Raw genomic sequence first — 13,277 nt, forward strand, 5'->3', positions numbered from 1 at the left:
AATTGAAGACTCAGAAATGTACAAACATATAATGCGGCTAAAAGCCGAGAAGAGCCCTGGCTCAGATGGACTGTGCAATGAAGCTCTCAAAACAGCAGCACCTGTTTTAATCCAACATCTGTCGCATTTATTCAACATGGTACTAGACACAGAAACAGTACCTGAACAATGGTGTAAATCAGACATAATTTTGCTTTACAAGAAAGGAAATCCTTTAGACATAGGAAATTATAGACCTATAAGCCTATTAGCCAGCATTTACAAGTTATTCTCATCTATACTTCTGGAAAGATTAACACATGATATTGATCATTTGCAGCCAAAAGAACAAGCAGGCTTCAGGTCGGGATTTAGCACAATGGACCATATACAGACTCTAGAACAAATTATAGAAAAATACCGTGAGTTTAACAGACCTCTGTATCTGGCCTTCATCGATTACAGCAAAGCCTTCGACAGCATCAGCCATTGCTCAATATGGAATGCACTACAGTGTTCAAACGTTAAAGAAAAATATATTAACATCTTAAAATATATATATGCAAACAGTACAAGTAAAGTCAAATTAGAAAAAAGAGGAGAGGATATAAGCATAGAGAGAGGAGTTAGACAGGGGGACCCTCTGTCACCAAAGCTCTTTATTGCTGTTCTCGAATATGTCTTTCAGAAGCTGGACTGGTCAAACAACGGAGTGCTGATAAACGGACGCTATCTAAATCATCTAAGGTTCGCGGACGACATAGTCATAATTGCTGAAACCTCANAGGATTATAAAGACTCCACAGGACTGAAAAGACTCAAGGGGCCTGAAAAGACTCTGAAACCTGAAAAGACTCAGAAGTCTATAAAGATTTGCAGAGGACTGTAGACTCAAGAGACCCATAACTAAAGTCTCTCTAAGACTAAAGAGCTGAAGTCTTTTACAACACTATTCGCGACAAGGATTCAGGTTATATGTATTCTTATGTATATTTGTTGTAAGTTATAAAAACTGATTTAACATTTAAATAATTAAAATAAATACTGGTCAAGAAATTTGGTATTGTTGTAAGAAAGCTGGTCAATTCACCTCGAAACCGCAATGGATTTTGAACTTAAGGTTGAGGTAATATAAAGTTTATAAAGTTTAAAATCAATTGAGGTTATGATGGTGACCCTACATTAGAAAAAGACTGCCCGTTTTCACTATCAATCCCTAATTTTTAAGTGACCCCTGACATTTTGTTTTCATAGGGGTCACTTAAAAATTTGGGATTGATGGTGAAAACGGGCTAGGGCCCGTAATTTATAACAACTCAAATCTAGATTCAATCTCAAGCATTGATTGAGAATTTGAGACTTTATTGGTTGATCTTCAATGCTGACTCCATATTATGTTGGTCCAAACCTCCCAACGCCACACTCCTCCAACGTATCGCTTTAGAAAGTAGTATTGACTCCAACGTTGGGACAAGCTATTTTATAGACATTGGATAGGACGAAAGGTTGGGACCAACCTTGGGGCCAACATATGGAGCCGGCCTAATAGTTCAACCAATCCCAGAACATAATCTATGACAGATTAAATCTACTTTTGAGCGGCAGACCTAAATATGAATGGATACCATTTTTGGCGGTTAATATAAGAAATTTCGTTATTTTTGTTATTATTTTTGGATTGGATCATAAAAGTTTGCACTAAGTAGCAATTAAGGAAAATTTACAATGTTAAAAATGAAAGTTTTGTTCAAAAAGTGCTTTTTGAACGAAATTTTAGCTTAAACATTCAATTAACTAATTATTATTAGGGTAGTGCCTAACAGAATCGTACATTTTTTAAGCTGTAATAATAACTGTGCATATGTTTCAATATATTTTATTTTAAGTATTTACTGAGTTTTTTTTTCAAGTTGTTATGCTTGTCTGCGGATCTTTTTTAATAAATACAATCACAATTATTTTGGTTGTATCATTTTTAATAGTTAACCGACGGACACGATTAAAATTCCAAATACTTTTGAATGTTCTTCAGATCTAATAAGATAATACTAAATATAGTAGAGTAAAAATATCATTGAAACCTATAAAAAGTTAAACGTGCGTTTAACAGTTGTTTAAAATGATAATTGTTATATTACTAAGAGGATAAATAATCAAGTACTTAAATATGTGGAAAAACAAAATTGCTTCACAAAACATTAACGAGGCTTCAACAACACGTTCTAGGTACTACGATACATGGTCAAAATCGTGTTTATTTTTGGTCTATCAGGTGAATTAATAATTCAAGTTTGCCATGTCCTAATAATTACGAAAACTGTTTGAAATATATAGATTTTGTTGAAATTCAATAAATAAATATGCTTAGACATTTTACACTGCGCCTCTAGTCCCAAACTAAGCAAAGCTTGTACATACTTTAATTTCCACCGCTGCAACTCCTGTGTAGCCATGATCTACAGTTTGACCGCGAATAAAAACCCAACCAGTGAAGCTCTTTGTCCCGGGGGAAAGTTAAATTGTCATTGGACCCGCAACGAAATAATCAGAAGAAAATAAGAGTAGTTCGAAGACTATATAAGAATAAATAAAATGGTTTACGGAAACATTTAATATGGTAAGAGAGAGCGTTGCTATGCCCAACTCTTGTATCATCCATATTAATAACGGGCGATGCTTTCCTTACCTATCATTCAATCTACAACGCGATTACCATTTAGACAACACGCTGTAATTGGAGTGGATGGTGGGCATTTTATTAATTAGCTTTGTTTTATAATAAACTAAGTAATGCGCCATACTCCGTCTGCACAGAATGATAACTACCTAGCAGAAATCGCCCCAAAAAAAGGGGGGCCCGAAACGAGCTGTGCCTAGAGGCCCCGAGATGGTTAATCCGGCCCTGCAGAAAAGTATGTCGGCCGTTTGGTGTAGTAGTTTGTAATGCACTACTACTATGCAGAGGTCTGGGGTTCCATTCCCGCGCAATACAAACATTGTGCATGAACATATTATGTTTGTATTGGCTGGGAGTTTTCTACTACAATATGTAGGTACTTATTTACAAACAAAAAAAGTATTTATAAAGTTTATATCCGTCGTCTTGTACCTACCCATAGTAAAAGCACAGGTATAAGCTTTGCTTAGTTTGGGACTAGAGGCAAATGTCCAAGGATATTTATTTAGGGATTAATGTCTTTCACGCGTACGAAGTCGCAGGCACAGCTAGTCTTATTTAAAACAAATGGCAAAAGGGAGAGGTAGCTTAAACCTTACCTAATGACAATTATGATGATTATAATATCGTTATTTCTTATCTTCCAAAATTAACTAGCCGTGATGCGTCTACAATTAAAATTTGGAGTTATGATGACGATTATGTGATATGATTACACGCTGGGCTGTATCTTGAGAATGTAGACAGCACAAGCTAAACATAGCATATTATTTCGTTGCAATAGAGTCGAATTTTCAACAAAAATGTGTGATGTATTTTTGTACATAACCGTTCTTATTATGTTTTAATTTATGTCATAAAAACGCCATTTGTTTGACTACACTTATCAGACCATCACATGCTACTTTCACGGAATCCAAAAATGGAAATTGAATTTTTACTGTTGATAATGGTTGGTTGTCTTTGGAGTATGGGGATTTATGGAATTATTTTACCATAACCAAACTAATGTTTGTGATATAAATTAATTTTAAAATAGGCTATTGTAAGATTGAAGATTTATTTAACGACAACTTACGGATTTAAGTATTTGAAATTGCCTAGCTTACACTTTTACGCACGTATTCACAAACATTACTATGAGGTCTCACAGTGCGCGTGGACACAAGGGTGACACACGAACCAATCACAGAGCTCTAATTCAACGTTGTGCGTTTGACTTGCTGCTTCACTTAAGCAAGCATCGGTTGTGAATACGGGTGTTAAAGTTGCAAGTTTCTCGCATTGTTTTTATCTCAGCCCCAAATTGGCACTGTCCCGAAACAGTTTTGGCGTTTAAAATCTTAGGACGTCTAAAAAGCTTTTCTTAAAAGCATACCTACTACAGGAATTCCTCTATAATTTACCTATCAAAAGCAACTAACGCTAGCCAGGTGGGCTGGGAAGGTCTTTTCTCTCAGTCTCAGTTTTAAGAAGAGAGGGTAGGTCTATTTTACTCTGCCGGGACCATACCGTTAACGGGACTATTCCCATCCCATTTCCCACCGCTGCAACTCCCGTGTAGCCAGGATCTACAGCTTGACCGCCAATAACCCAACCAGTGAAGGTCAAGTTTGTCCCGTGGGAAAGTTAAACTGTCATTGGACCCGCAACGAAATTAATCAGAAGAAAATAGGAGTTCGAAGTTAAGGTACCACACCGTTATGCGAGAATAATGTTTTTTCTCCACCCAATTTGAAAGCAAGCGCTCCTATCATTATTCCAAAAGGTCCATATGATTTTTCACACCATCCTACTGTATTACTAACCCAATTAGTGTTTACTCAACCTTGCATAATATTTACGTCAGAGCCGGGTGCATTTTCATGGGACATTGTCATTCAACGTGGTATCGGACTGTGAGCGGAATTTTGATATTCGCGCCCTGCGGAACACTTTCGCTGCGGGTGTATTCTGTATACTCTATTCCACTATTGACTAGCCTTTGCCTACGGTTTTGCCCGCGTGAAACTCAGTTGTCACAGAAAGCCTAGGCGCAGACCACCGACATTTAGTTGGCCGATAGTTGAGTCGGGCTATTAATCATTATGGAGATGTATGAAAGTGCGCACATTGGATCGGCCAATTCTTCATACAAATTAGAATCGGGCCCAACTATCGGCCGACAAAAAGTCTGCGGGGAGTCAAATACCGATATCGATGTAGGTAAAGAATATGTAGATAGTAGGGTAGTATTCCCACCACAGACTATTCCTACCTTTCCTATGCTTCAGGACAGTTTAAAAGCGGCGCATATTGCCAGCTTTTTTTTTCAAGGGGCTTACAATACTATTCATAATGTTAACTGTTGTTTGTCTTCAGTTGGCTGGTTAATTTATGCGTTGCATTATTTTGTAGCCTGTGTGCTGGTCACATCAGCGTAATCAAAAACAAATTATAGCGAAAGTTCTAGGTCGATGTGAAGCGAAGATGGTATGATGAACGAGCGGACGCACTTTCGCACTAATATTCTCAATAAAACGAAAATATTAATTATGTTAAATTGTTACAAAATATGAAAATACCTAACTTATTATTAAATACTTATTAAACATACCCAATGGTACAATATTTAACGGTTATGGTATTATGAAAAATCAACTGGTAGTAGGTAGGTGAAATCAAAACGTTTCATATGAAATATTATCGAGGCCTACCTAGGTAATTGCATTTTTTTCCAACATAGGTTAAAAGCACATGCGATTTGAAACTCAATAAATAAAATTTAAATAAACTCACATTATTTTCCATGTTGGCTCGTATCTTGTATTTTCTTGAGACAATCTCGACACAGGTCGTTCATTCGTTTCAGCCGAAAGACGTCCACTGCTGGACAAAGGCCTCCCCCAAGGATTTCCACAAAAACCGGTCCTGTGCCGCCAGCATCCAGGCACCTTCCGCAACCTTCACCAGATCGTCGGTTCTCCTAGTGGGAGGCCTGCCCACACTACACTACACTACACAGGTTCAGTCCACGTCTATCCACGACAACTGCCCGAGCAAAAATGATCCGATTCGCCATTTTGAACTAACGGTGTTGCCAGTAAAAATATTGTTAGGCTTTGTTTGCACCATGGAAAAGCGCACAAATAATAAGAGGGGTGATAAAAAACACAATAGTATCACTAAAAACTAATTTGATTAGGTATGTTAATACGCAGAAAATAGAAATCATATTTTATGCAGACCACAAATTACTCAATTTTCTTTAAATATCCCGTAATCTACTAGGTGGACCGACGATCTGGTAAAGGTCGCGGGAAGAGCCTGCATTCATTGTAGAAAACCTTGGGGGAGGTCATTTGGCTGAAATGAATTTTTGGAGGAAATTTGGAGGACGTCTTTTGGCTGAAACGAACGAACGAACGATCCCGTAATTTTAACACCTCCAAAGCAGTCCTAGATTTGTCAATAGGCCGTATAGGCTGCGGCCTATGGGCGGCAGCGTCCTAGGGGCGGCAGATTTCAGATGACGCTTACTCGATTTCAGATGATAAAAGTTAAATAAAGATCCAACTCCATCCTAGCCTACGGGCGGCAAATCTGTAAATCCGCCACTGCTCCAAAGAGTTTTAAATCGAGTTTGAGTCTTCCATCCCTTCAAATAGCTAGATAGCTGCTAGCTAGCTTTACCAGAATAAGGCTCCTAGTTTTAATAAGATGCTGCCAGCCGCTTTATATCGGCTGACCGCCACTCGCGCGCACAGTCCGCCGTTAGTGTCGTACCAAAATGACGCGACTTGTTGTGGTGAGTGATTGCCTTTACGTTTTATTGATATTACATTTGTTAATTAGTAGAGTCAGTGCTGTGTGCGGCGAATTTAAAGGGGTTCCTGGTTCGAATCCGGGAACTATTACTTATTCTGTGTCCGGGATCGAACAAAATGGGTGTCGTGTGAAAATAATATAATAATGCTTTTGCCATTTTCATCCCGTCGCGTAGTGTTAATTACTTATTTCTTGTGCCTTAATAATTATTTTGTGTTTGTGAGAAGTGAAACATTTTGATTTATTTTTAGATATTTCCAACATATTACATTCTATTATTTTAGATATTTTCTTTGTGAAAACTATGCAAATTGTCTCTATTTTTTTAATAATGAGGGGTTGAGCTTTCTCTTCAACCCCCTTTTTGTTTAAGACTTCGTCATTTAACTACTTCACTTAAATCTAAATAAGTTGTTACCAAATATACTGATTTTAGTGTAACTGTTGTATGCCAAATTATATCATTGTTACCACCAAACGTCCTCTGGGAAAAGTATAGTGTGGGCCAAATCCTCCATTTTCATCTGGTGAATTCTAGAGGGCCGTGTTTCCGCTCTAAATGACCTGTGGGCTTAGTATGTTTACATCAACATCGTCCCTAGTGAGAGCGTAAAAAAATAACATTAAATGTATGACGGATTGTACAGCGCCCCTAGCGGAAACTTTCAAGAACTAAAATCTCATATATTTTTGCCCTCTGATAATATGATCTAATTGACTTACCTTTACTTACATTTCCAGATTGGCTTGCTGCTTACCCTACACCTTACCAATGCCACACTCGACAAACTAGACATCCACAAGCTGACAGACGCTGCCACAGCCAAGCTTCACTCCTTGAAAGAAACAGTACACACTCTAAAAGAAAACGCTGCGTACAACATCAAGCACTTCGCAGATGATATCGACCTGAACAACCTCCACAAACTAGACGTCCTACAGATAGGACCAGCTCTAAAGAAGAAGTATGCCCTTCTAAAAGAACTTTACCACAAACCAGCGACCAAAGTCAACGTGGTTCACATCTACGGTGATGAATTGAGCTCGCATTTTGATCACGCACCCTTCGTTAAGTATAAGGAGTACGTAGACGATCACGGTCATCATCATCATCATCATGGGCACCATCATAACCATTTCCATGATCTGCCGTATACGTTGAAAAGGATCGGCGTTTGATTAGTGAAAATTAAATGCCAATTTGACTGCAGCTTTAACTTACATTTTGAAAAACTCGTTTCCATTTTAATGTCTGTTAAGTTTGAAATACCTAGTTAAAATTGTTATTTATTTCAAGTCTTTAAATTGCATTGATTGGTTATCTCTTTTTTGCCAATTTCTTCTCTGATTATTATTACACTTGTTAAATTGTTTTTCTATTTTGTAATGAGTGTTTTAAAATGATAGTTTTTTAGTATCTTTTCGTGGCCATTATGAACGGGTAGGTTTGTTAAGAAATACCAAATTGTTAAGTTAGGTGCGATGTTAATAGACTGTTCTTTCTTGGGTGTGTGGATTGGATGTACCTATTATAGGTTTAATATAAGAGCACGTTATTTAATATTACAATTTTTGTAAACAATAAATAACCTTTTTTTTAAATATGCTTTTATTCGTCTAGAAAATCGATTTGACTCGTCTAAAAATCGAGTGAGTGACTTAATGTAACTGTCCCATCGAGTTATTCTCATCCGATCCCCTGGTGGATTGGTTTTATTTATAATTAATTTGTTTTCTCATCGGATCCCCTGTGTAACGGATCAAGAATAAATGTGTTCTTAAAAGAGACTTTCAAATCTATGACTTTGATTCTGGATTCTGCCTTGAAAGCATGTCTGAAAGAACTAAAAGTGAGATTAATATAATATTGTTATGTTTTATCCTTAGTTTGTTACCAATTTTAAAGCAAATAAATTCTAGTCTATTCTAGAAGACAGAAGCATTGAGATAGGTAGGTACACATTATAAATTGTTTAATTTAATTCAAACTATCTATTACAAAATACAACACAATATCTAACAATACTTCACGATTAACAACGATAAATTACTTTGCAATATTAAGATCACTCATCAGCTTGTCAAAAACATCATCTGTAGTACTCATTGGAAGAAAATCATCCATCAATCCATTCTGGAACTCCCCAAACTCCTCTGTAGACGTATCTGCTAACCCCAGTTCTGTCAATAGCGTTAGATTATCTGTATTGTCACTTTTGACAGTTCCGCCGAGCGTGTCAGAACTGTCAAAGCCTGGTAGCAAAGTTTCTGATGACTCCGTGAAGTCCTTGTGTTTGCTTTGCCTTCTCTTGCGGATTTTGGTGTCTTTCTCCGAGTCTGACAGATCGTGGTATTCTTGCAACTCTTTCGCGTATTCTATTTCTTCTTCGTCATCCTGAGAAGATATAAAACTATGTACTTTCGTATTTATTGACATACTTGATCATTATTCATTGAAAACGTAACTTAAAATAGGTTGTTGTACCTACTTGCATCTTAAAGTAAACTTAAAACAAAACTTGGTCTGTCGATTTTTTCAGGCTTATTTTCAGCCGAAACTGTCTAGTTTCGGCTGAAAATAAGCACACACATAATCAGTCTTGATTATGTGTGACTGGCAAATAAATCAGAAAAATATGGCACACTTAAATTCTCCGAGCAAAGTCACGTACAATATTAAACTTGCGACTTTGGAAATATTTTTTTAAATTCTTGTATTTTCTCGGCAATCAATGTGTTAAGGAAAGTTGTGCAATGATCAGTATTAGAACAAAAGAAACATCAGTCTGGTGGTTGAATGTGTGGTTTCTTACCTGAATGATTTGAGCCGTGGATTTATATTGGAAAGCGTTCTGAGATAGATCTACTTCCACCGGGAACAGAGTCGCATTGTCCTTCAGTTGATCGGCAGTTTCACTAAAACAAATAAGGAATACTTCGTAATATGTCAAGGTCTTCGTTTTATTGCAGTCTAATGTGGTTTTGACTGTTGGCCTTGACTGTTGACTGATGCCCTTGCCTTGGTCAAAACTATTTTGATGGAAAAATCAGTCAAAATTGATATTGACCAAGGGCATTAGTCAAAACCACTTTAGAGTGATTTTTGCAGTCAAAAGTGATTTTGACCGAATATGAGTTTTGACTGTAACAATGATATCTAATGATAATGACGAACATGATAAATACTTCATTCACCAAGACAGACAGCCTAGACTGAATAACTCTTGACTCTTTTGACTATGAAGTCAAGATTGTCTAATATCTAAGAGTAATTATTATCATGATCATAATTACGATAATCATGATCATAATCACGATAATCATGATCGTGACAATCATAATCATGATCATCACAATCACAATCATAATCACGACAATGACGAACATGAAGAATACTTACTTGTGGTAGACCGCTAGCCCGTTGATGAACCTTCTCAGCTGATATGCCACGTCTTGCGTCTTTTTATTCTCCAGCAATTCAAGCTTGACTAGCACATCTGATCTGAGACGGGCGAACCTGGCTCTCGCTTCTTGACGGCAGCGTAGGATTAGTCTAGAACAGAAATAGAAAAACATAGCAAATTATTCAGTCAACGGTAATCTGTTGAGTCCAGTCCAGTTTAACTTTCCCCCGGGACAAACTTGACCTTCACTGGTTGGGTTTTTATTGGCGGTCAAGCTGTAGATCCTGGCTACACAGGAGTGGCAACGGTGGGAACGAGAGGTGGGAATAGTCCCGTTACTATTTACCTACAAGGTGGAACGACGACCTCATAAAGGTGGAAGGAAGAAGCCGGATGCAGGCCGCTACCAACCGGTCAGTATGGAAATCATTGGGGGAGGACTATGTTTAGCAGTGCACGTCCTGTGGCCGAAATGATGATGATGAGTCGGTGACGTTATTATAGCGCTCTTACCATAAACATCTACGGGAGAATCGTATTTTGACAGCTCAAAATTATCAAATGAGCGGACTATAGGGTATTAATGGCTACACAAGCACTCATTTAACTCATTTGCGTTCATAAGTATAGTGCCTAAAATATTATATCAACAACAGACCAGGGCCCCGATTGCGCTAAAAATTTCACCTGCAATGCACCTGGACGACGAACGAAAATCAGCTATTTGAAAATCTGTATCGCGGTTTTGTTTTGGCAGCTAGTTCAAACGATGCTGTTACGTAAACGGAGTGCAACTGTGCCTTTTCGTAAAAGCTGACAGAAGGCTATTTTTACTCAAACGCAAGTCAAGGATTTTTAATACTTAATATTCATTTTTACTTTGTTTTAATTACTTAATTTGTTTTAATAATTAAAACAGCGGATACAAATGCTCTAAACTCACCGGTATTCATAATTCCCAGTCTCCACCCTATACAAGGGTTCCTGAAGAGCGTTGTAGCCGTACTCCTCATCATCCATTTCCTTCACCTTGAGGCAGTACGATAGGTACTCGAACTTGGTATCGGCGTATTTCCTGATCGTCAGCTTTGTGTCTGGTATAGCCTTGTTGAGGTATGTGCCCATGTCTGCTAGAATCTGAGGATATTATTCCCGTTTTCACCATCAATCCCTTATTTTTAAGTGATCCCTATGGTAACAAATAACAGGTATTTTGTTTTCATAGGGGTTACCTAAAAATTAGGGATTGATGGTGAAAACGGGCATTAGATTCCTTTAATTTTTGTTGGCATACTTAGCTCGTAAAGTTTTGGAGTGCCTACCACGGGCCGGAAGACACAGCGTGGGCAGGCCTCCCACTAAGTGAACCGACGATTTGGTGAGGGTCGCGGGTAGAACCTGGATTCGGGCAGCGCAGGACCGGTCGCTATGGAAATCCTTGGGGGAGCCCTTTGTCTAGTGGACGTAATTTGGCTGAAACGAACGAACGAAACCTGTGTTGGGTTGGGAATAAGTGAAAGCTGATAAGTATTCGTTATTGATTCAGGAAAACATTATTGAAAATAAGTCATTTAAGATACGATAAATAAATGGAATACTTAAGTACCTACATAACTTTCACCACCTGCCTTATTTCCGGAAACAATCCTTTTTAGGGAATAAATATAACGTTAGTAAATAACTGTAACCTCAAAAGACCTAGAGGAAATGATGAGATCACTTGATAATGAAAGTTCAAAAATCGGCTTAGAAATGAATATAAATAAAACAAAGATAATGACTAACAGCCATAAAAGACCCATAGAAATAAAAGGTAACAACATAGAATATGTCAACGACTATATATATTTGGGAAAACAACTATCTTTTAACAAGTTCAATAACGAAGAGGAAATAACAAGAAGAATCAACATAACCTGGAAGAAATTTTGGTCACTGAAAGAAGTCCTAAAAGGAAACTACAGCATGCATCTAAAAAAAGTTGTTTTCGACACTTGTCTCTTACCATCCTTACTTTACGGCTGCCAAACCTGGATATACACAACCAAAGTAAGACAACAAATTAAATGCACTCAAACAGCAATGGAAAGGAGCATGTTGAAGATCAGAAAAATTCACAAAGTTAAGAATGCGACCATCAGACAAAAAACTAAAGTTACAGACGCTCTAACCCATGCTCTCACACTTAAATGGAAGTGGGCCGGACACATCTCACGATACACAGACAAGAGATGGACCATTGTAACCACACGATGGAAAGGCCCATCAGGGAAAAGAAATGTTGGAAGACCATTGAGACGGTGGGCTGATGATATTATTCAAGTAGCAGGAAATGATTGGATAAATTCCGGTAAAGACAGAGAGCTATGGAAGACGATGGAGGAGGCCTTTACCCTTACAGGGGTCCATATTTCAATCATAGATACTAATTCAACTAACTAACATAATTTAAGGAAAGTCACTAACAACATTTGAAATGTAAAATAGAAATATGGAATAAATGGCTTTATTATTATTATTATTTCTCTTAAATATTTTTATCTCAGCTTTTAAGCTGGTGTTCCGGATAGCACGGGCCAAAGCCAAGTGATATCTGGTTAAAGCTAATAATTTCAATAGTGTAAAATTATTATGGGTCCGTGTTGATATTTCCAGTTTCAGGAACAGTTCTTCTTTGTACTGGTGGTGGGCGGATTTGGGTAATTTCTTCAACCTGTAAAAACTTCCTAACTATCCTACATGTGTTGAGTATGACAGCTTTTTGCAATTGTATGTAAGTGTGTTTTGAGAGATTGAGTGTATCCAGAGATTGGTGTAATTGCTTAGGTATTATTCCGGTTGTAGACAAGACTATTGGGACTATAGTGACTTTTTGCAAATTCCATATCCTTTTAACTTCTTCTTTCAGATCAATATATTTGCTTAACTTTTCAGCTATTGTTGATTGTAAATTGTGGGTGTTAGGGATTGCGATATCTATAAGGTGAGCTGTTCTGTTAGTTTTGTCAACGATTGTTATATCTGGTCTATTGTAATGCGTGGTCTTGTCAGTCAGTATGGCTCTATCAAAGTATAGTTTATGGGTGTTGTTTTCTAGTACCGTTAAGGGAGTATATTTATAATAAGCTACTGGGGGTCCTTGTAACAGTTTGAACATTAAAGCTAACTTCTGGTGAATGATGTTTGCAACTTGATCATGTCTATGTTTATAATCAGTTTGGGCTATGGATTTACACGCACCTGTAATATGTTGAATAGTCTCAGAGGCACTATTACACTTCCTGCATAAATCTGTAGGTAGGTTGTGAGTTTTCATAATATATTTTTGGTAGTTCCTTGTTTCTATTACCTGGTCTTGTATTGCTAGAATGAAACCTTCTGTCTCTGGGAACAGTTCGCCACGATTTATT

General features: G+C 37.5%; 2 protein-coding genes across 2 annotated transcripts; one reads left to right on the top strand and one right to left on the bottom strand.

Moving 5' to 3' along the window:
- Positions 1 to 6,340: 6,340 nt before the first annotated feature.
- On the top strand, positions 6,341 to 8,008 carry LOC114354793 (uncharacterized). The gene is made up of 2 exons (XM_028307353.1): positions 6,341 to 6,443; positions 7,205 to 8,008. Exons 1-2 carry the CDS (start codon positions 6,426 to 6,428, stop codon positions 7,640 to 7,642), a joined length of 456 nt encoding a protein of 151 aa, XP_028163154.1. The 5' UTR covers positions 6,341 to 6,425; the 3' UTR covers positions 7,643 to 8,008.
- Positions 8,009 to 8,404: 396 nt separating this feature from the next.
- LOC114354792 (PRKCA-binding protein-like) lies at positions 8,405 to 10,999 on the bottom strand. The gene is made up of 4 exons (XM_028307352.1): positions 10,811 to 10,999; positions 9,864 to 10,016; positions 9,277 to 9,379; positions 8,405 to 8,858 (listed from the first exon to the last, which is right to left on the bottom strand). Exons 1-4 carry the CDS (start codon positions 10,990 to 10,992, stop codon positions 8,511 to 8,513), a joined length of 786 nt encoding a protein of 261 aa, XP_028163153.1. The 5' UTR covers positions 10,993 to 10,999; the 3' UTR covers positions 8,405 to 8,510.
- Between the last annotated feature and the right edge of the window lie 2,278 nt (positions 11,000 to 13,277).

Source organism: Ostrinia furnacalis, unplaced genomic scaffold, assembly GCF_004193835.3.
Source record: "Ostrinia furnacalis isolate ACB-3 unplaced genomic scaffold, ASM419383v2 OfSCF2162, whole genome shotgun sequence".
Lineage (NCBI taxonomy): Eukaryota > Metazoa > Arthropoda > Insecta > Lepidoptera > Crambidae > Ostrinia > Ostrinia furnacalis.